The sequence below is a fragment of the Oncorhynchus clarkii genome, chromosome 2 (assembly GCF_045791955.1).
Source record: "Oncorhynchus clarkii lewisi isolate Uvic-CL-2024 chromosome 2, UVic_Ocla_1.0, whole genome shotgun sequence".
Taxonomy (NCBI): Eukaryota; Metazoa; Chordata; class Actinopteri; order Salmoniformes; family Salmonidae; genus Oncorhynchus; species Oncorhynchus clarkii.
In genome coordinates, this window is record NC_092148.1 from 17393740 (window position 1) to 17415854 (window position 22115).

Below are 22115 nucleotides of genomic sequence, written 5' to 3' on the forward strand. Positions count from 1 at the left end.
TGTAAGTGCTTAATTACCCCATACCCGGGGTAAATTGTGCCAAGAGACCAATTTTTTGGACAAGCTATTTCCAGGGATACACAACATCCTAAAATATATTTAAATATCTTTTAGAAAGAATACTATATTTTCCTTGATGGAGTGATGCTGAATGTAAAAAATGTCTCAACTTACCCCACTCTCCCCAACAAACCCAACCTCTGCAACCTTTGAACCTCATGAAACCCAAAGTGCAATACCTTGTTTTTATATTTGAATCATTACATATAGACTGATAACGTTTTTTATATATATATAAAGATTTAACAGAGTCAATAAGTTGATGCAATGTAATTACCCTGTTTATATTTCCCTATCGATGAGGTTTTTGAGGAATCAATGTCCAAAAAAAATCAGTGTTCATCAGCAGTTTGAATAAGGATGAATTTTTGAAAAGCTTATGATAAGTAACACTGGCCCTCACTCTTCTTTTAATATGAACCATCTGCGTGATAACACCGACATGTTTATTGCACAGACAGGTTATACATGGCTGCTTATTGTACTTGAAGCAGTGAGACAGCATGCAGGGTTCACAATCTCGTTAATGATCCTCTAAATGTTTACTCTGAGTGGCTAGCAGGAAATGCAGTATTTTACTACTTCACTTGTTACTGTGAGCAGACTTCCCGGCTTTCACTGAGAATTACCGTAAGTGCTGCTGTATCTATCCTTGGCTACTGATTTACCTAGATTATTGACTAGCATAGATGTTGCTTACCAGAAATGTAATGTTTATATTTTAGGCCTACTGAAAATCCCTCAACTTAGTATACTAGGTCTGCCGAGTGACGCAGCGGTCTAAGGCACTTCAACCACTCCACAAATTTCTTGTTAACAAACTATAGTTTTGGCAAGTCGGTTGGGAAATCTATTTTGTGCTTGACACAAGTAATTTTTCCAACAATTGTTTACAGACAGATTGTTTAACTTATAATTAATTGATTCACAATTCCAGTGGGTCAGAAAGTTTACATTCACTAAGCTGACTATGCCTTTAAACAGCTTGGAAAATTCCCCAAAATTATGTAATGTCTTTAGAAGCTTCTGATAGGCTAATTGACATCATTTGAGTCCATTGGAGGTGTACCTGTGGATGTATTTCAAGGCCTACCTTCAAACTCAGTGCCTCTCTGCTTGACATCATGGGAAAATCAAAAGAAATCAGCCAAGATCTCAGAATAAAATTGTAGACCTCCACAAGTCTTGTTCATCCTTGGGAGAAATTTCCAAACACCTGAAGGTACCATGTTCATCTGTACAAACAATAGTACACAAGTATAAACACCATGGGACCACGCAGCAGTCATACCGCTCAGGAAGGAGATGTGTTCTGTCTCCTAAAGATGAACGTACTGTGATGTGAAAAGTTTAAATCTTTTTTGAGGACACAGGTACAAAAGTATCTATATCCACAGTAAAACGAGTCCTATATCGACATAACCTGAAAAGCCACTCAGCAAGGAAGAAGCCACTGCTCCAAAACCGCCATAAAAATGCCAGACTACGGATTGCAACTGCACATGGGTACAAGGATCGTACTTCTTGGAGAAATGTCCTCTGGTTTGATGAAAGGAATTAGAACTGTTTGGACATAATGACCATCGTTATGTTTGGAGGAAACAGGGGGAGGCTTGCAAGCCGAAGAGCACCATCCCATCCGTGAAGCACGGGGGTGGCAGCATCATGTTGTGGTGGTGCTTCACAAAATAGATGGCTTTATGAGGAAGGAAAATTATGTGAATATGTTGAAGCAACATCTCAAGACATCCGTTAAAGCTTGGTCGCAAATGGGTCTTCCAAATCAATATTGACCCCAAGCATACTTCCAAAGTTGTGGCAAAATGGCTGAAGGACAACAAAGTCAAGGTATTGGAGTGGAAATCAAAAAGCCCTGACCTTAATCCTATTGAAAATTTGTGGGCTTAACCGAAAAAGTGTGTGCGCGCAAGGCCTACAAACCTGACTCAGTTACACCAACTCTGTCTGGAGGAATGAAGCAAAAGTCTCCCAACTTATTGTGGGAAGCTTGTGGAAGGCTACCCAAAACGTTTGACCCAAGTTAAAAAATGTAAATGCAATGCTACCAAATACTAATTCTCTTTACTAATATTCTGACATTTCACATTCTTAAAATAGTGGTGATCCTAACTGACCTAAGACAGGGAATTTTTACTAGGATTAAATGTCAGGAATTGTGAAACAGATTTGAAATGTATTTGGCTAAGGTATATGTAAACTTCCGACTTCAACTGTATATACAGGTATATGTTTGTTTTCGGCTTCGTCCCTATCAATGTCATGATGTACGCTATTTTTGTGTAACAGTATACAACGTAACAGCTACTGTCGTTTCAATTTACAATGAATATTTATTGGATGATAATTTTATGGCCAATCTGTGTCATTAATTTGACTCTTCAAATTATTTAGATTATGAAAGTTATTGATTGCGCATAGGGTAGTACTTCCATGACATTATTAAGAATCCACTAAACCCCACCATCTTTACCACAGGTCTTTGCCATGATGTTTGGAAATGTAGGAATACAGTATCATTTGTTTCTTTATTCCTTTATCTGCTATGTATAAATCCCCACATACAGTATACTGTAGGTGTACCAGCTCTAAATTCTTCCCGTACTGGAGTTTACTTGTAATTTGATATTTTGAAGTAGTCTATTAGCCTTCATTGTTGTGTTGTTCATTTCAAGGACACTAGTTTAGGTCAAGACTCTTCAGCCAGTGTATAGCCTACTGATGTTTTTTATTACATTTTTTATTTCACCTTTATTTAACCAGGTTGGCCAGTTGAACAAGTTCTCATTTACAACTGCGACCTGGCCAAGGTAAAGCAAAGCAGTGCAACATGAGAGACTGAAAATATGGCTGATATAATAACACATCAGCCGTTTGACTCATCTATTAGAACCAACATACTCATGTTATTTCGTTGCCGGTACCTGCCAGTGTATTCTCTTAACCATCTTTTACCCATGACATTTTAGAGTGGACCATATTTTTATAGAGTGGCTTGACATTTAGCTCTTAGTATTTGGTTTTATGTTCCATTGCGGCTTGCATGATTAAAGTCTTTACATCCTTTGCCTGTCTGTTATTTCAGATGCACCTGTGCAAACAAATGTGATGGGAAATCCACAACACAGTTGACAGTTGACATTGTGGGAAGCATTGTGACCGACATCTTCTGTTTGCACACAGGATATTCTGAGAGTGGTGTGGTTAGAACAACTAAAACGCTGAACTTGTCCTCTCATAAATCAGTAACAGAAGGTGAGATTGCACGCATCTGAGTAAATGAGCATGCACGTATGGTTCCTTTGTGAATTAATTAACAACATCGTCCACATGCTCGATTCCTCTTCCTCCCCACAGTTCAATGTATGGCCACTATTTTTTTCCCTACATTTTAGTATGGTGCGGTATTGGTATGGAACCGTTCATCTCATTAGAATGTAAACGTATTTGAGAGCGAGTCACTTTTAAGATTCAGTCGCCACAGGTTTCCTGCTGGCGCCACACCTCATTATGCAGAAAGAAGTCTCATTACCATACTGAAGTGGATACAAAGTAGGGGAGAGTGGGGTAAGTTGAGCAAAAGGGATCATTTGAGCCAACCTTTTTCTCAGATACCATACACAAAATGAATCATTTGACCAAATATTTAGGATGAGGCCATCATTTCATGGAGTCTATGAAGGAAGAAAACCACATGGAAAAAGTTAAGCAATTTAGGTAAAAAAATGTAACGGATTTTCACCAAGTCAATGTCACACCCTGACCATAGTTTGCTTTGTATATTTCTATGTTTTGTTTGGTCAGGGTGTAATCTGAGTGGGCATTCTATGTTGTGTGTCTAGTTTGTCTGTTTCTGTGTTTGGCCTGATATGGTTCTCAATCAGAGGCAGGTGTTAGTCATTGTCTCTGATTGGGAACCATATTTAGGTAGCCTTTTTGGTGTTGGGTTTTGTGGGTGATTGTTTCCTGTCTTTGTTTTTTGTTGCACCAGATAGGGCTGTTTCGGTTTTCCACGTTTGTTGTTTTGTATTATGTTCAACCACGCTGTAACGCTCAATGAGTGAATAGGTGTGGAGTCAGGCGCAGAGAGCAAAGGATGCGGGAAAAAACACGCTTTAATGTCCAAAATAATCACAGGAACAAAATAGTATACCCAAACCAGGTATAACTACAAAACAAAAATGTACCCTATCGTGAAATACAAAGACAGCGAGAAACCCAACGAAAACACTAACCACTCTAACACATACAGATGAACAAGCCCGCACAAACAGAAGCGGGCTGAACGAACTTAAATAACCCCACCCTAACAACCAAACAAGGAACAGGTGAAACCAATTAGACGAAACCAAACGAACACAGAACAAAGGATCGGTGGCAGCTAGTAGACCGGCGACGACGACCACCGAGCGCCACCCGAACAAGAAGGGGAGTCACCTTCGGTAATATTCGTGACAGTACCCTGACCATAGTTTGCCCCCCCCCACCCACCACCTGACGCGCAGCTCCCGCAGCCCGCCGACGCTGGCCTTGGGGACGACCCGGGGGCCGAGGCGCAGGGCGATCCGGATGGAGGCGATGGAACTCTCTCAACATAGATGGATCCAGAAGATCCCCCACCGGGACCTAGCACCTCTCCTCCGGACCGTACCCCTCCCAGTCAACGAGGTACTGCAGGCCCCTCACCCGGCGTCTTGAGTCCAGAATAGCTCGTATCGTGTACGCCGGGGACCCCTCGATGTCCAGAGGGGGCGGAGGGACCTCCGGAACCTCACCTTCCTGCATGGGACCAGCTACCACCGGCCTGAGGAGAGACACATGAAACGAGGGGTTAATGCGATAATACGAAGTAAGTAATAATCGATAACAAACCTCGTTTACTCTCCTCAGGACTTTAAATGGCCCTACACACTGTGGACCCAGCTTCCGGCAGGGCAAGCGGAGGGGCAGGTTTCGGGTCGAGAGCCAGACCCTGTCCCCCGGTGCAAACACGGGGGCCTCACTGCGGTGACGGTCAGCGCTCTTCTTCTGCCGCCCACTCGCTTGGCGTAATGACTCCTGGACGGCCCTCCAGGTCTCCTTAGAGCGCTGCACCCACTCCTCCACCGCAGGAGCCTCAGTCTGGCTCTGATGCAATGGTGCCAGGACCGGCTGGTACCCCAACACACACTCAAATGATGACATGTTGGTAGAGGAGTGGCTTAGTGAGTTCTGGGCCCAGGGGATGTATCTCGCCCACTCCCCTGGCCGGTCCTGGCAATACGACCGCAGAAACCTACCCACCTCCTGGTTCACTCTCTCCACCTGCCCATTACTCTCCGGGTGATACCCTGAGGTCAGGCTGACCGAGACCCCCAGACGTTCCATAAATGCCTTCCACACACGGGAGGTAAACTGGGGACCCCGATCAGAAACAATATCCTCGGGCACCCCGTAGTGCCGGAAGACATGGGTGAAAAGGGCCGCCGCAGTCTGCAGGGCCGTAGGGAGACCGGGCAACGGGATAAGACGGCAGGACTTAGAGAACCGATCCACAACGACCAGGATCGTTGTGTTCCCCTGAGAGGGGGGAAGGTCAGTAAGAAAATCCACCGATAGATGGGTCCAAGGCCGTTGTGGAACGGGGAGGGGTTGTAACTTCCCTCGTGGCAGGTGCCTAGGAGCCTTACTCTGGGCGCACACTGAACAGGAGGAGACATAGAATCGCACATCCCTCACCAAGGTGGGCCACCAGTACTTCCCCCTAAGACCTCGCACTGTCCTTGAAATACCTGGGTGACCCGACGAGGGTAGACTATGAGCCCATCGAATCAATTGATCACGAACAGCGAGCGGCACGTACCTACGACCCTCCGGACACTGTGGAGGCGCAGGTTCCTCCCTTAGCGCCCGCTCGATGTCCGCGTCCACCTCCCATACTACTGGTGCCACCAGCTTAGCCGCCGGAATGATGGGAGTAGGATCGATGGACCGGTCCTCAGTGTCATAGAGGCGGGACAGCGCGTCAGCCTTAGTGTTGAGGGAACCTGGTCGATACGAGATAGTAAAACGAAATCTGGTGAAATACATGGCCCACCTTGCCTGACGAGGATTCAGTCTAATAGCTGATCGGATATACTCCAGGTTACGGTGGTCAGTCCAGATAAGGAAAGGGTGCTTAGCCCCCTCAAGCCAGTGTCTCCACACCTTCAGGGCCTTAACCATAGCCAACAACTCCCTGTCCCCCACATCATAATTCCGCTCCGCTGGCCCGAGCTTCTTCGAAAAAAAAAGGACAGGGGCGGAGCTTCGGTGGCGTACCCAAGCGCTGTGAGAGCACCGCTCCAACCCCAGCCTTGGATGCGTCCACCTCTACTATGAACGCCAAAGAAGGGTCCGGATACGCCAACTCCGGCGCCTCAGTGAACAGCGCCTTCAACCTACGGAAAGCTCCGTCCGCCTCTGCTGACCACTGCAAACGCACCGGCCCCCCCTTCAGCAGTGAGGTAATAGGAGCTGCTACCTGACCAAAACCCCAGATAAACCTCCAGTAGTAATTGGCAAACCCTAAGAACCGCTGCACCTCCTTTACCGTGGTCGGAGTCAGCCAATTATGCACGGCTTTGACGCGGTCACCCTCCATTACCACCCCCGAGCTGGAAATGCGATAACCCAGGAAGGAAACGGCTCGTTTGGAAAACTCACATTTCTCCGCCTTCACGTACAGGTCATGCTCCAGCAGTCGCCCAAGAACATTGCGCACCAGAGACACATGCGCGGTGCGGTGCGTGTAGTGGAGTAGATCAAAATATCGTCAATATACACTACCACACCCTGTCCGTGCAAGTCTCTGAGAATCTCGTTGTCACGTTCTGACCTCTACTTCCGTCGTTTTGTATTTATTTAGTATGGTCAGGGCGTGAGTTGGGTGGGCAGTCTATGTTTGTTTTTCTATGTTTTGGGGCATTTCTATGTTTTTGGCCTAGTATGGCTCTCAATCAGAGGCAGGTGTCATTAGTTGTCTCTGATTGAGAATCATACTTAGGTAGCCTGGGTTGCACCGTTTGTTTGTGGGTGATTGTCTATGTTAGTGGCTTGTGTCAGCACAGGTCTCATTTTGTAGCTTCACGGTCGAATTTGGTTTATTGTTTTTGTTACTCTTTTGTATAGTGTTCAGTCTTTTTTTATTAAAGATTTTACCATGGACACTTACCACGCCGCATATTGGTCCTCTAATCCTTCTCGCCTCTCCTCTTCAGACAAAGAGGAGGACGACCGTGACAGAATCACCCACCAACCAAGGACCAAGCAGCGTGGTAGAAAACAGCGACGACAGCAGCAGCAGCAACAACAGCGGCCGGTATCACAGGACTCCTGGACATGGGAGGAGATACTGAACGGAGAGGGACCCTGGGCACAGGCTGGGGAATATCGCCGCCCCAAAGCAGAGCTGGAGGCAGCGAAAGCTGAGCGGCGGCGATATGAGGAGGCAGCACGGCAGTGCGACAGGTACGAGAGACAGCCCCAAAAACATTTTTTGGGGTGGCACACGAGGGGTGGAGCTAAGCCAGGTAGCAGACCTGCGCTCACTCCTCGTGCTTATTATAAGCAGCGCGTTACTGGTCAGGCACCGTGTTATGCGGTTAAGCGCACGGTGTCGCCAGTACGTGTCCATAGCCCGGTGCGCTATAGGACAGCCCCCCGAGAGTGTCATGCGAGTGCGGGCATCGAGCCAGGGCGTATGGTGCCTGCTCAGCGGGTCTGGTCGCCGGTACGCAGTTTTGGTCCAGGGTATCCTGCGCCGGCTCTGCGTGCTGTGTCTCCGGGGCGCTGGGAGGGTGCAGTGCGTCCTCTGCCTGCGCTCCGCTCGTGCCGGGCGAATGTGGGAATGGAGCCTAAGGGAGAGGTGCGTGTAGTAAGCACTAGATCTCCCGTGCTTACCCACAGCCCGGTTCAACCTGTGCCTGCACTCTGGAGGGTCCGGGCTAGAGTGGTTATCCAGCCTGGGGAAGTGGTGCCAAGGTTGCGCACCAGAGCTCCAGTGCTCCCCCACAGCCCGGTCCTTCAGGTGCCTCCTCCTAACCCCAAGCCTCCTGAAGGTCTCCCCAGCCTGGTGGTTCCTGTCGCAGCCCCACGCACCAGGCTGTCTCTCTGTCTCCTCCCTCCAGGTGGTCCTGTCTGTCCGGCGCAGCTGCCGGAGTCTCCCGCCTGTCCGGCGCCGCTGCCGGAGTCTCCCGCCTGTCCGGCGCCGCTGCCGGAGTCTCCCGCCTGTCCGGCGCCGCTGCCGGAGTCACCCGCCTGTCCGGCGCCGCTGCCGGAGCCTCCCGCCTGTCCGGCGCCGCTGCCGGAGCCTCCCGCCTGTCCGGCGCCGCTGCCGGAGCCTCCCGCCTGTCCGGCGCCGCTGCCGGAGCCTCCCGCCTGTCCGCTGCCGGAGCCCCTCTGCTCAGAGCTGCTGCCGCACCTCTGTCCCGAGCAGCTGTCCCTCTGTCCCGAGCAGCTGCCCCACCTTTTTATTTTATTTTTTTATTTTTTATTTCACCTTTATTTAACCAGGTAGGCTAGTTGAGAACAAGTTCTCATTTACAACTGCGACCTGGCCAAGATAAGGCATAGCAGTGTGAACAGACAACACAGAGTTACACATGGAGTAAACAATTAACAAGTCAATAACACAGTAGAAAAAAGGGGAGTCTATATATACATTGTGTGCAAAAGGCATGAGAAGGTAGGCAAATAATTACAATTATGCAGATTAACACTGGAGTGATAAATGATCAGACGGTTATCTACAGGTAGAGATATTGGTGTGCAAAAGAGCAGAAAAATAAATAAATAAAAACAGTATGGGGATGAGGTAGGTGAAAATGGGTGGGCTATTTACCAATAGACTATGTACAGCTGCAGCGATCGGTTAGCTGCTCAGATAGCAGATGTTTGAAGTTGGTGAGGGAGATAAAAGTCTCCAACTTCAGCGATTTTTGCAATTCGTTCCAGTCACAGGCAGCAGAGAACTGGAACGAAAGGCGGCCAAATGAGGTGTTGGCTTTAGGGATGATCAGTGAGATACACCTGCTGGAGCGCGTGCTACGGATGGGTGTTGCCATCGTAACCAGTGAACTGAGATAAGGCGGAGCTTTACCTAGCATGGACTTGTAGATGACCTGGAGCCACCTCTGTCCCGAGCTGTCCCTCTGTCCCGAGCAGCTGCCCCACCTCTGTCCCGAGCTGCCCCTCTGTCCAGTGGGGTCATTGAGTTGGGTGGCCATGGTGAGAAAGCCACGGAGGCGGACAATAAGGCGAACTAAGACAATGATGAAGTGGAGTCCGCGTCCCGCGCCAGAGCCGCCACCGCGGACAGACGCCCACCCAGACCCTCCCCTATAGGTCAAGGTTTTGCGGCCGGAGTCCGCACCTTTGGGGGGGGGGGGTACTGTCACGTTCTGACCTCTACTTCCGTTGTTTTGTATTTATTTAGTATGGTCAGGGCGTGAGTTGGGTGGGCAGTCTATGTTTGTTTTTCTATGTTTTGGGGCATTTCTATGTTTTCGGCCTAGTATGGTTCTCAATCAGAGGCAGGTGTCATTAGTTGTCTCTGATTGAGAATCATACTTAGGTAGCCTGGGTTGCACTGTTTGTTTGTGGGTGATTGTCTATGTTAGTGGCTTGTGTCAGCACAGGTCTCATTTTGTAGCTTCACGGTCGAATTTGGTTTATTGTTTTTGTTACTCTTTTGTATAGTGTTCAGTCTTTCTTTATTAAAGATTTTACCATGGACACTTACCACGCCGCATATTGGTCCTCTGATCCTTCTCGCCTCTCCTCTTCAGACGAAGAGGAGGACGACCGTGACGACCGTGACACTCCACAAAGGCTTGAAAGATAGCTGGAGCATTCTTTAACCCGTACGGCATGACGAGGTACTCATAATGGCCAGATGTGGTGCTAAACTCGGTTTTCCACTCATCTCCCTCCCGAATACGCACCAGATTATACGCACTCCTGTGATCCAGTTTCGTGAAGAACTGCGCTCCGTGAAATGATTCCACTGCCATAGCAATGAGAGGTAGTGGGTAACTAAAACCCACCGTGATGGAATTGAGACCTCTATAATCAATACACGGACGCAAACCACCATCCTTTTTTTTCACAAAAAAGAAACTTGAGGAGACGGGTGACATGGAGGGCCGAATGTACCCCTGTCCCAGAGCTTCGGTGACATATGTCTCCATAGCCAACGTCTCCTCCTGGGATAAAGGATACACATGACTCCTGGGGAGTGCAGCGTTTACCTGGAGGTTTATCACGCAATCCCCCTGTCGATGGGGTGGTAATTGGGTCGTTTTCTTTTTACTGAAAGCGATAGCCAAATCGGCATACTCAGCGGGAATGCGCACGGTGGAAACCTGGTCTGGACTCTCCACCGTTGTCGCACCGATGGAAACTCCTACACACCTGCCTGAACACTCATCAGACCATCCCTGGAGAGTTCCCGGTTTCCACGAAATCGTAGGATTGTGAATAGCCAGCCAGGGAATCCCTAGCACCACCGGAAATGCAGGTGAATCGATAAGGAACAGACTAATCCGCTCCTTATGATTCCCCTGCGTAATCATCTCCAAAGGAATTGCGGCCTCCCTGACCAGCCCTGACCCTAATGGTCGACTATCTAAAGAGTGCACGGGAAAAGGGGGGTCTACTTTTACTAACGGAATCCTCAACTTCTGAGCGAGTCCGCGGTCTATAAAGTTCCCAGCTGCGCCTGAATCGACTAGCGCCTTATGCTGGAGAGAGGGAAAAAATTTAAGGAAACAAATTAATAAAAACATGTGACCAACAGGAAACTCTGGGAGAGTGTGGTGCTGACTCACCTGGGGTAACCGAGGAGTGTTCTGCCTGCCCTCTCGACTCCAGATGAACTCCTCCAGCACCGACCTGAAGTGTGCCCTCTCCGGCCACAACTGGTACAGGAAGAGCCTCCTCCTCCGATCTCCCTAGATGCGGCCCCTCCTAGCTCCATCGGGATAGGAGCGGGAAGGTCAGGAGGTGGAACTAACAGGACCCTTTCAGAACGTCCGCGAGCAGCTAGCAGATGGTCTAACCGGATCGACAGGTCTATCAGTTCATCCAGGCTAAGCGTAGTGTCCCGACAAGCCAGCTCCCTGCGGACGTCCACTCTCAGGCTACACCTGTAATGGTCTATCAGGGCCCTGTCGTTCCACCCTGCTCCAGCGGCCAAGGTCCGGAAATCCAGCGCGAAGTCCTGCGTGCTCCTCGTCCCCTGCCTGAGATGGAACAACCTCTCAACTCCGGGTAGTTGCCCCTCGCTGAGTCGGGCCCGTTCCAGACAGCATTGGCCCACTCCAGGGCTCTACCCGTAAGGCAAGAGACGAGGACACTCACGCTCTCCTCGTCCGAGGGAGCCGGCCGAACGGTGGCCAGGTAGAGGTGTAGTTGAAGCAGGAATCCCTGGCACCCCACCGCTGCTCCATCGTACTCCCTCGGAGGCGTAATGCGCAGAGCGCTTGAACCGGATTCCGCTGGGGGAGATGGTAGAGTTGCTGGTGGGAGGGTAGGTGGGGTAGTAGGGAGACCACTCCTCTCCCAACGATCCATCCTCTCCATCATTTGATCCATCGCTGATCCGATGCGATGGAGGATGGACGTGTGATGAAGGACTCTCTCCTCCATCGTGGGGAGAGGGGTGGTCGCTGCTCCTGCTGACTCCATCATAAGGTGCGGGCTTCTGTAACGCTCAATGAGTGAATAGGTGTGGAGTCAGGCGCAGAGAGCAAAGGATGCGGGAAAAAACACGCTTTAATGTCCAAAATAATCACAGGAACAAAATAGTATACCCAAACCAGGTATAACTACAAAACAAAAATGTACCCTATCGTGAAATACAAGGACAGCGAGAAACCCAACGAAAACACTAACCACTCTAACACATACAGATGAACAAGCCCGCACAAACAGAAGCGGGCTGAACGAACTTAAATAACCCCACCCTAACAACCAAACAAGGAACAGGTGAAACCAATTAGACAAAACCAAACGAACACAGAACAAAGGATCGGTGGCAGCTAGTAGACCGGCTACGACAACTGCCGAGCGCCACCCGAACAAGAAGGGGAGTCACCTTCGGTAATATTCGTGACACACGCTGCATTTTGGTCCGCCTCTCCTTCCCAGGAAGAATCCTGTTACAGTCAAATGAATATATTGTGTGAGGTTTCATGTTGCTTGTATCTAAACCAAAGCAAGTCATTTTACTATTATTAAATACATCAGTTGGGGTCTCTATAAGTTTCCTTGTAGCTGTGTGCCTTGGTTGAGCCAATGGCAATTGATCAAATTAAAGTTTTTTTCCCCCAGGCGTAATGCAAGGCATTATCGCTGGGATGCAAGGTAACAACAGGGCCTAGTCTATGTTACAAGTGTTAAAAGAAAGTATAAAGTGTTTGTTTGGTGTTATGCCTGTGTTAAAATATGCTTAATATTGATTTAAAAACAAAAAGTGATCGTGATTGTGTTGAATTGTGTTTGGGAAATATAGATAGACATGGTTTGAAAAGGTATTGGTAATATTTAATTCAATACATAAATGTGTAGGTTGCTAAACATACCCTGTCCCACGGCTCAACTTACCCCATACCTGGGCTAACTTGTGCCAAGAGACTACTTTTTTGGGGGACAAGCTATGTTTACATTAATTCTGATCATTTCCAGGGATATACAACATCCTGAAGTATATGTAGATATCTTTGTTACAAAGAATACTATATTTCACTTGATGGAGTGAAGGAAAAAAATGGCTTACCCCACTCTCCCCTACAAACGCTACCTCTGCAACGCTTGAACCTCATGAAACCCAAAAAGCAATATCCTGTTTTTGTTATAATCCTTCCATGTAGGCTGATAACGTTTGTTTTGTTACGATTGAACAGAGTTTACCCTGTTTATATTTCCCTATCAATGAGCACACTTCATTTAAGATGAACCATCTGCGTGATAACACCGACATGTTTATTGCACAGACAGCTTATACATGGCTGCTTATTGTACTTGAAGCAGTGTGACAGCATGCAGGTTTCGCAATCTCGTTAATGGTCCTCTAAATGTTTCCTCTGAGTGGCTAGAAGGAAAGGCAGTGTTTGACTACTTCAACACAGTATAATGTAATCAACCAGTTACTGTGAGCAGACATCTCACTTTCACTGAGAATGACAATACTTGTAAAACAATGAGGGTAACCAGTAACCTCTGCTGTATTTATCTTTGGTTCCTGATTTATGTAGTTTAGGATGTTTGTTTGACTAGCATAGATTTAACTTACCAGAAATGACATTTTATATTGTAGGCCTACTGAAAATCCCTCAACTTGTTAACCCAGGTTAGGGGTTCTCAAATACTATTTGTGAAAGTCCGGTTACACAAATTTGATAGGTGGCAAAAGGTCCGGCTGGATATTGTTATTTATCAGAGTGACTCAAACGTTACAACAAAATCAAGACTAAGTTGAAAGCCCAACGGAGTTCCTTAAACATTATGATTCAATTTCTTTCAGGACCCACGGTCCGTATTGACCCCGTTCTGGTCCGCCTATGGACTATGCCTGGAAAATACAGAAGGAAATTCATATCTAAAATTATAAGTTATATTACAGATAAATGGATTATCTCTTGAAAATAACGTACTGCTTGAGAAATCTGTGCTCTACGAACTGAACCAAAAAAGGAGTACTAAAACTTAACGCTAGAAAACAAACACAGCGTCAATGCCAGTAAGTCTGCTCACCCACATTTAGTCTATTTCCACACAAAGCCACACAGTATCAAAGCCAGTAAGTCTTGCTCAGGGGGTGCAATGCACCCACATGAGAGAGTCCATTGGCCTGCTTTGGATGAGGGGTGTGTCCTGGTTTGCCAGTGTTGCCTTGCTGCCACCTTTTGGTTTGTGTAGACAACTGTATAGCTTAGCTTGCCAGGCTCATGTAGAAGACATATGGCTGGAAACAATACTCACTACAATAATACTAACTACAGTAAAAGGGAGGAAAATAGTATTTAGGAGTAACAAAGACCCCCCCCCCCACACACACACCAATATGCTCTCTCTAACCTTATTGTTCTGTAGGAGAAAGGAAGTGCAACTTGAGAAGTGAAACAAACAACTATTGATTTAAAACCACAGAGAGTTGATGACCCTACTGTCATGTCGACAGACATGAGGTTAAAACCGCTTGTAGAGGTTAACTGAGGCTACTGTGTACTGTATGTGTCCACTCTTTCTCTCTCTCTCTTATTACCTCTCTCTCTGTCTCGGTCTCTCTGTCTCTCTGTCTATCTGTGTCTCTGTCTCAATTCAAAGGGCTTTATTGGCATGGAAAACATCTTCACAATGTCAAAGCAAGTGGAACGGATAAACAAAAGTGAAATAAACAATCAGAAATTACCAGTTAACATTACACTCACAAAAGATTCAAAATAATAGAGACATTTCAAATGTTTTATGTACAGTGTTGTAACAATGTGCATACCGTCTCTCTCTCTCTCTCTCAGTTAGAGATAACACAACCTCTGTGATCAGATAGCAGAACAAAGTGCCTGGTGGACTAACGAACTCAGGCCCAGGTCCTACTGTAAATCTATTTACACACAGTAGTCTAAAGGAACCCCTGTAGGCCTGCATGGGAGGTGTCACCACCACCTTAGCCAGGATATTCTGACCACTTCACTTTGGGTTTGGACAACAACTGCTCACCTATTAGTGAAATGCCTACATTTCGCAGAACTTGTTTTTTTAACGTGTTTACATATTGTGCATGGTATTTCGACATATTAAACTTGACTCTCAATGCTGTATTGTCACAGGACCATTGTAGTTTGTGCATTTATCCAAGCCATGGATAAGCTGTTAAGTGATTGGTGTAAGTGTTTTCCAAGCGGTGGGCACTCCACTACCTCTCTGATTTATAAAGTGGAACACATTCCAATTCCAGCCCACTCTACCCTACTGAGATTAGGACACTAGTGTCCTGTTTGAAAAGCATCTCCATGTTGTTTCATGTTGTTCTAATAGTTCCACCACAGTTAGAACAATGAGCCAGAAATTGAACCGGATGTATAAGTGTGAAGCATCCGCTTGGCGTTTCCCCTCACTACCAAATATGATAACGAGAGGAAGCCCAGTGGCCAGCAGTGGGATCAGATGGAGCGAGATGGATTTTTGATCTCCTCGATGAACAGCAGCGGTGTGTGGGTTACATCAGCGGTGTGTGGGTTACATCACCCCCCCCCCCCCCCAGAAAAACCCAAACATATTACAACCTATGTATTGTGATAATTGCATTGTTTGCTCTATAACCTGTTAATTCATATGCCGCGCGACTGATATAAAGGCCTAAAGGGTGAGACAATAAGAAGCACAGTGGCAGAATAAATTCAACCACACCTTTGTTTAATCATAGCAACCTCTGTCCAGTGAAGTCCACGAAGAATATACTGCATGTGACAGACAGTTACATGACCTAGAGCATGGTCAAACAAGTTAATGTTTCTGACATTTCCGGACCACTAAACAACTATTGATTTAGAACCACAGAGAGTTACCATAAATTGCAAAGAAAACAGGAGCTGCCTCCACTATACCTGCACCATTTAAACTTGAACATTTCAACATCATCAAATCACCTCTGCTTAGTCTAATAAGGCGACAACTAAAAGATACCAAAAACAATTTAGATCAATCAAGGGAAGCTAAATATGATGTGGCTGTCTATGGTTCTGATTTCTGTGTGGGTGTGTGTGTGTGCGCGTTCGTGCAAGCATGTTGACTCACCCTACTTGTAGAGAAACGCCAATGCCATCCTCCTCTCTTTCATGTTGACGAAACGATCTATCACTCTGTCATACAGTACACACTTTATTTTGTTGTCCTAGGCTACCTGGCTAAAATGCTTGCTTGCTGGCCTAACTTCCATTCATGGGACACGTTACCTAGTTAACATTAGCCTTCTACATCTAGCTACATATTGAACTTTCATCCTCTCAGGCCAGGGGCACAACAATGTATGAACTAATGGTTGGATCAGAGTTGCTGTTATAATCATTAGTCAGCACGGAGAATTAAGTTAAACCACAAGTCCACATCCCTATCTCCATCAATGGCTAATTTAGGAAAGGGCCCATTTTAGCTAGCTAGCTAGCCTCCGGAGGACAACAACACAACCAGATGCAACAATTCAAGTTTTTCTGTCAATGACGTATGCTCTTAATGGGATTTGATAGGAGTGACGCCAAAATCCAAACTGGCTTCCGTTCACAGTTGAGCTGGCTCAGTTTAGCTCAACACTGGTTGGCACATTTTTCTAATCTGGTCTATCTCTTTTAATATATATATTTTTTAAATTGAACCTTTATTTAACTAGGCAAGTCATGGGTTAGACTTGGGTTAGTTATAAAAATCACCTGTTCAGGGTGCTTACAATACATGTCTTACAAACATGATGGAAAATTATTGATAAAATGACAGATGATAGAATTCACTGTTGGATGGATGTTGCCCAGTGAAGAAACATTATTTCACTTAATTCAATAAGAGTTATAATAGTCATTGTGGTAGTTCAATAACAGTAATACAAGTATTACGCCAGTTCATCTCCCACCCACTGGTGTCTTTGTGATGGGAACACGGAGCATTACATAAGAGGTTGTGAGTGTCAATTCGTTTTTAATGTTCAACTGTTCTTTCCTTATAAGGGCAGATGACACAGCAGTGATGCCAATGTGGAGTGTGTCACCATCACACCTTTTAGCAGTCTGAGGTACAAATACTGTAAGTATTTACACACTCTTCCACTGATAAGGTGTTCTGACATTGGCCCCTAAACAGGAAATGTAGAAAAAAAGTATCCATTTCTAAATGCCTACTGGCCTGGCATGACCATACCACTGTATTTTATTTGAATTGACCATTACCGTTTTTTACACTGATATACTGTCACACCCTGACCATAGTTTGCTTTGTATGTTTCTATGTTTTGGTTGGTCAGGGTGTGATCTGAGTGGGCATTCTATGTTGGATGTCTTGTTTGTCTATTTCTATGTCTGGCCTGATATGGTTCTCAATCAGAGGCAGGTGCTAGTCATTGTCTCTGATTGGGAACCATATTTAGGTAGCCTGGGTTTCACTGTGTGTTTGTGGGTGATTGTTTCTGTCTCTGTGTTTTGCACCAGATAGGGCTGTTTTTTTTTTTTTTGGTTTTCCACGTTTATTGTTTTGTTAGTTTATTCATGTCTAGTGTCTTTATTAAAGAACATGAATACCCACCACGCTGCATTTTGGTCCGCCTCTCCTTCACCACAAGAAAGCCGTTACATATACACTGTAAGTTAGGCCCTCCTGAGGGCAGATAATGAACTATAATACTGTATATACAAGGCATTTGAATCTACTTCTCACTAGATGTGTTTCATCCAATTCATGTCTTCTATATCTGTACCAGTCATTGAATGGGATGAATCAGTCATTGTCTCAGTGTCAATATACTAGTCAATTAATGTGTATCTGAGTTGAGAAGAAAATCACCCTTGATGTAATACAGATTTGTCCTATCACAAGTGAAATAAGTAGTTGTGACTTTGGAACGGCATTGACCTTCTTGATAGCTTTACAGTTAATCAGGGAACGTAGAAACATGTGTATTCTGATAAGACAGGTACAAGCCCTACGCACAAGGCCATTGGCACTGATATGAAAGTGGGTAGGGGACGCTTTGCCATTCACCTTAATAGGGGTGACATTGGCTACACTTAAAATAACACTGCCATTTTGGGGCGGGTAGAGAAGGTGAAGGTGGTGCAGTAGTATATAAAGCTGAGCCAACAGTCTGGTCCTGCTCTGGAGGTTGGGGATTTTTCTGTCAGGAACGTCCCTAGTGAGGCTATAAAGACGCTTCCAAGATTTCGGGGGGAGAGAGGACTGAGCGTTGGACTTCAATTGATTTGGGCAGGCCCTCCACCATGAGTAAAGGGGTAGGTGACCCATTTGTGTGATTAATCAAAGCTCTGATCAAATTGTCATGAATTAGATGAGATTTTCCTTCAATGATCAAGGATATTGTATATTCACCCCCTAGCGAGATGATACAGGATGTCATCTCTTTGTCTCCAGGACTCTTACGACATGTTTGAGATGAATGGAGAGGTGGACGTCAAGATGAAGAAAAAGAAGAAGATAAAGAAAAAGGATAGGCTAGAGGGCATGAAGAAGGAGATGGACATTGTGAGTGTGATTCACAAGACCAGAAGGAGAGAGAGCTGGAGAGAATATGCCAAATGAAATGAAATGGGACAGAATTGCAGCATAAATTCATTGTAGCTTTAACAGTCTGTCAATCTTTACAGGATGACCACGAGATCACAATAGAAGAGCTAGAGATGAGGTATACCACCAGTGTTACCAAGGTAACTAAGCTACCATGGGGTTTCTGTCCGTCTGTCTGTGTGATGAAACAGACTGCTGCTAATATAGAGTAAATCTCTCACTCTCTCCCCCCTCCTCCCCCTTAAATCCCCTCAGGGCCTGACGTCCAGCAAAGCAGCGGAGGTTCTGGAGCGGGACGGCCCCAACGAACTGCTGCCCCCCAAAGGGACCCCAGAGTACGTCAAATTTGCTCGTCAGCTGGCCGGAGGGCTGCAGTGTCTGATGTGGGTGGCAGCCGTCATCTGCTTCATTGCTTTCGGCATCGAGTTCTCCAGGGGAACCCTCGGCTGCTTTGACGATGTGAGGAGGATGGGGTGGGGAGACAAAAAGGGGGAGGAGAGACGAAGGGTAGGAGGAGGAAGAGGTGAAGTAGGAGACTATAGGGCAGGAATGTTGAACAATATTAGAATAGTGAGGAAGGGATTGTTGACAGATGGATAAGGAGAGAGTTGAAGCGTTTGCTAAAGTTACACTGGGAGGTTGAAGGAGAGACTAAAGTTACATTGGGAGGGTGAAGGAGAGGCTACAGTTACAATGAGAGGGTGAGGGAAAGGCTACAGTTACAATGAGAGGGTGAGGGAGAGGCTACAGTTACAATGAGGGTGAGGGAGAGGCTACAGTTACAATGAGAGGGTGAGGGAGAGGCTACAGTTACAATGAGAGGGTGAGGGAGAGGCTACAGTTACAATGAGAGGGTGAGGGAGAGGCTACAGTTACAATGAGAGGGTGAGGGAGAGGCTAAAGTTACAATGAGAGGGTGAGGGAGAGGCTAAAGTTACACTGGGAGGGTGTTATAATCTCCACCCGGCACAGCCAGAAGAGGACTGGCCACCCCTCATAGCCTGGTTCCTCTCTAGGTTTTTTCCTAGGTTTTGGCCTTTCTAGGGAGTTTTTCCTAGCCACCGTGCTTCTACACCTGCATTGTTTGGGGTTTTAGGCTGGGTTTCTGTACAGCACTTTGATATATCAGCTGATGTAAGATGGGCTATATAAATAAATTAGATTTTGATTTGAGGGAGAGGCTAAAGTTACACTAGGAGGGTGAAGGAAAGGCTAAAGTTGCACTGGGAGGATGAAGGAGGGGCTAAAGTTACACTAGGAGGGTGAAGGAAAGGCTAAAGTTACACTAGGAGGGTGAAGGAGGGGCTAAAGTTACACTGGGAGGATGGAGGAGGGGCTAAAGTTACACTGGGAGGTTGAAGGAGGGGCTAAAGTTACACTGGGAGGATGAAGGAAGGGCTAAAGTTACACTGGGAGGATGAAGGAGGGGCTAAAGTTACACTGGGAGGGTGAAGGAGGGGCTAAAGTTACACTGGGAGGATGGAGGAGGGGCTAAAGTTACACTGGGAGGTTGAAGGAGGGGCTAAAGTTACACTGGGAGATTGAAGGAGGGGCTAAAGTTACACTGGGAGGATGAAGGAGGGGCTAAAGTTACACTGGGAGGTTGAAGGAGGGGCTAAAGTTACACTAGGAGGATGAAGGAGGGGCTAAAGTTACACTGGGAGGATGAAGGAGGGGCTAAAGTTACACTGGGAGGATGAAGGAGGGGCTAAAGTTACACTGGGAGGTTGAAGGAGGGGCTAAAGTTACACTAGGAGGATGAAGGAGGGGCTAAAGTTACACTGGGAGGTTGAAGGAGGGGCTAAAGTTACACTGGGAGGTTGAAGGAGGGGCTAAAGTTACACAAGGAGGGTGAAGGAAAGGCTAAAGTTACACTAGGAGGGTGAAGGAAAGGCTAAAGTTACACTAGGAGGGTGAAGGAAAGGCTAAAGTTACACTAGGAGGGTGAAGGAAAGGCTAAAGTTACACTAGGAGGGTGAAGGAAAGGCTAAAGTTACACTGGGAGGTTGAAGGAGGGGCTAAAGTTACACTGGGAGGTTGAAGGAGGGGCTAAAGTTACACTGGGAGGATGAAGGAGGGGCTAAAGTTACACTGGGAGGTTGAAGGAGGGGCTAAAGTTACACTAGGAGGATGAAGGAGGGGCTACAGTTACACTGGGAGGTTGAAGGAGGGGCTAAAGTTACACTGGGAGGTTGAAGGAGGGGCTAAAGTTACACTAGGAGGGTGAAGGAAAGGCTAAAGTTACACTAGGAGGATGGAGGGGCTAAAGTTGCACTGGGAGCGTGAAGGAAAGGCTAAAGTTACACTAGGAGGGTGAAGGAAAGGCTAAAGTTACACTAGGAGGGTGAAGGAAAGGCTAAAGTTACACTAGGAGGGTGAAGGAAAGGCTAAAGTTACACTAGGAGGGTGAAGGAAAGGCTGAAGGTACACTAGGAGGGTGAAGGAAAGGCTAAAGTTACACTAGGAGGGTGAAGGAAAGGCTAAAGTTACACTAGGAGGGTGAAGGAAAGGCTAAAGTTACACTAGGAGGGTGAAGGAAAGGCTAAAGTTACACTAGGAGGGTGAAGGAAAGGCTAAAGTTACACTAGGAGGGTGAAGGAAAGGCTAAAGTTACACTAGGAGGGTGAAGGAAAGGCTAAAGTTACACTAGGAGGGTGAAGGAAAGGCTAAAGTTACACTAGGAGGGTGAAGGAAAGGCTGAAGGTACACTAGGAGGGTGAAGGAAAGGCTAAAGTTACACTAGGAGGGTGAAGGAAAGGCTAAAGTTACACTAGGAGGGTGAAGGAAAGGCTAAAGTTACACTAGGAGGGTGAAGGAAAGGCTAAAGTTACACTAGGAGGGTGAAGGAAAGGCTAAAGTTACACTAGGAGGGTGAAGGAAAGGCTAAAGTTACACTAGGAGGGTGAAGGAAAGGCTAAAGTTACACTAGGAGGGTGAAGGAAAGGCTAAAGTTACACTAGGAGGGTGAAGGAAAGGCTAAAGTTACACTAGGAGGGTGAAGGAAAGGCTAAAGTTACACTAGGAGGGTGAAGGAAAGGCTAAAGTTACACTAGGAGCGTGAAGGAGGGGCTAAAGTTACACTAGGAGGTTGAAGGAGGGGCTAAAGTTACACTAGGAGGCTGAAGGAGAAAATACTGTATGTGAAGAAAGGGGAATACATACGATAATAACATGTATTACAGCGTCAACATATTGTGACTGTTTGTTTCATCACTAATTCTCTGTGACCACACCTGTCTACAGCTGTACCTCGCCATCACTCTGATCACTGTTGTTGTGGTGACTGGCTGTTTCGGTTACTACCAAGAGTTTAAGAGCACCAACATCATCGCCAGCTTCAAAAATCTAGTGCCACAGGTAAAGATATGGAAATACATTATAACTAAAGAATACATTATAACTAAGGAAATACATTATAACTAGAGAAATACATTATAACTAAGGAAATGCATTATAACTAGAGAAATACATTAGAACTAGAGAAATACATTAGAACTAGAGAAATACATTAGAACTAGAGAAATACATTAGAACTAGAGAAATACATTAGAACTAAGTAAATACATTATAACTAGAGAAATACATTAGAACTAAGTAAATACATTAGAACTAGGTAAATACATAACTAGGGAAATACATTAGAACTAAGTAAATACATTAGAACCAAGGAAATACATTAGGACTAGGGAAATACATTAGAACTAAGGAAATACATTAGAACTAGGGAAATACAT

General features: G+C 46.1%; 1 protein-coding gene across 1 annotated transcript in view; it reads left to right on the forward strand.

Moving 5' to 3' along the window:
- Window positions 1-663: 663 nt before the first annotated feature.
- The window catches only part of LOC139423254 (potassium-transporting ATPase alpha chain 1-like), a 29627-nt gene continuing 8175 nt past the window's right edge, over window positions 664-22115 (forward strand). The window contains exons 1-7 of the mRNA XM_071175068.1: window positions 664-690; window positions 16820-16890; window positions 17962-18089; window positions 18229-18339; window positions 18462-18521; window positions 18637-18840; window positions 21625-21738. Coding sequence (XP_071031169.1) covers window positions 18078-18089; window positions 18229-18339; window positions 18462-18521; window positions 18637-18840; window positions 21625-21738 — 501 coding nt within the window. The 5' untranslated portion in view covers window positions 664-690; window positions 16820-16890; window positions 17962-18077. The remainder of the gene's footprint in view (window positions 691-16819; window positions 16891-17961; window positions 18090-18228; window positions 18340-18461; window positions 18522-18636; window positions 18841-21624; window positions 21739-22115) is intronic.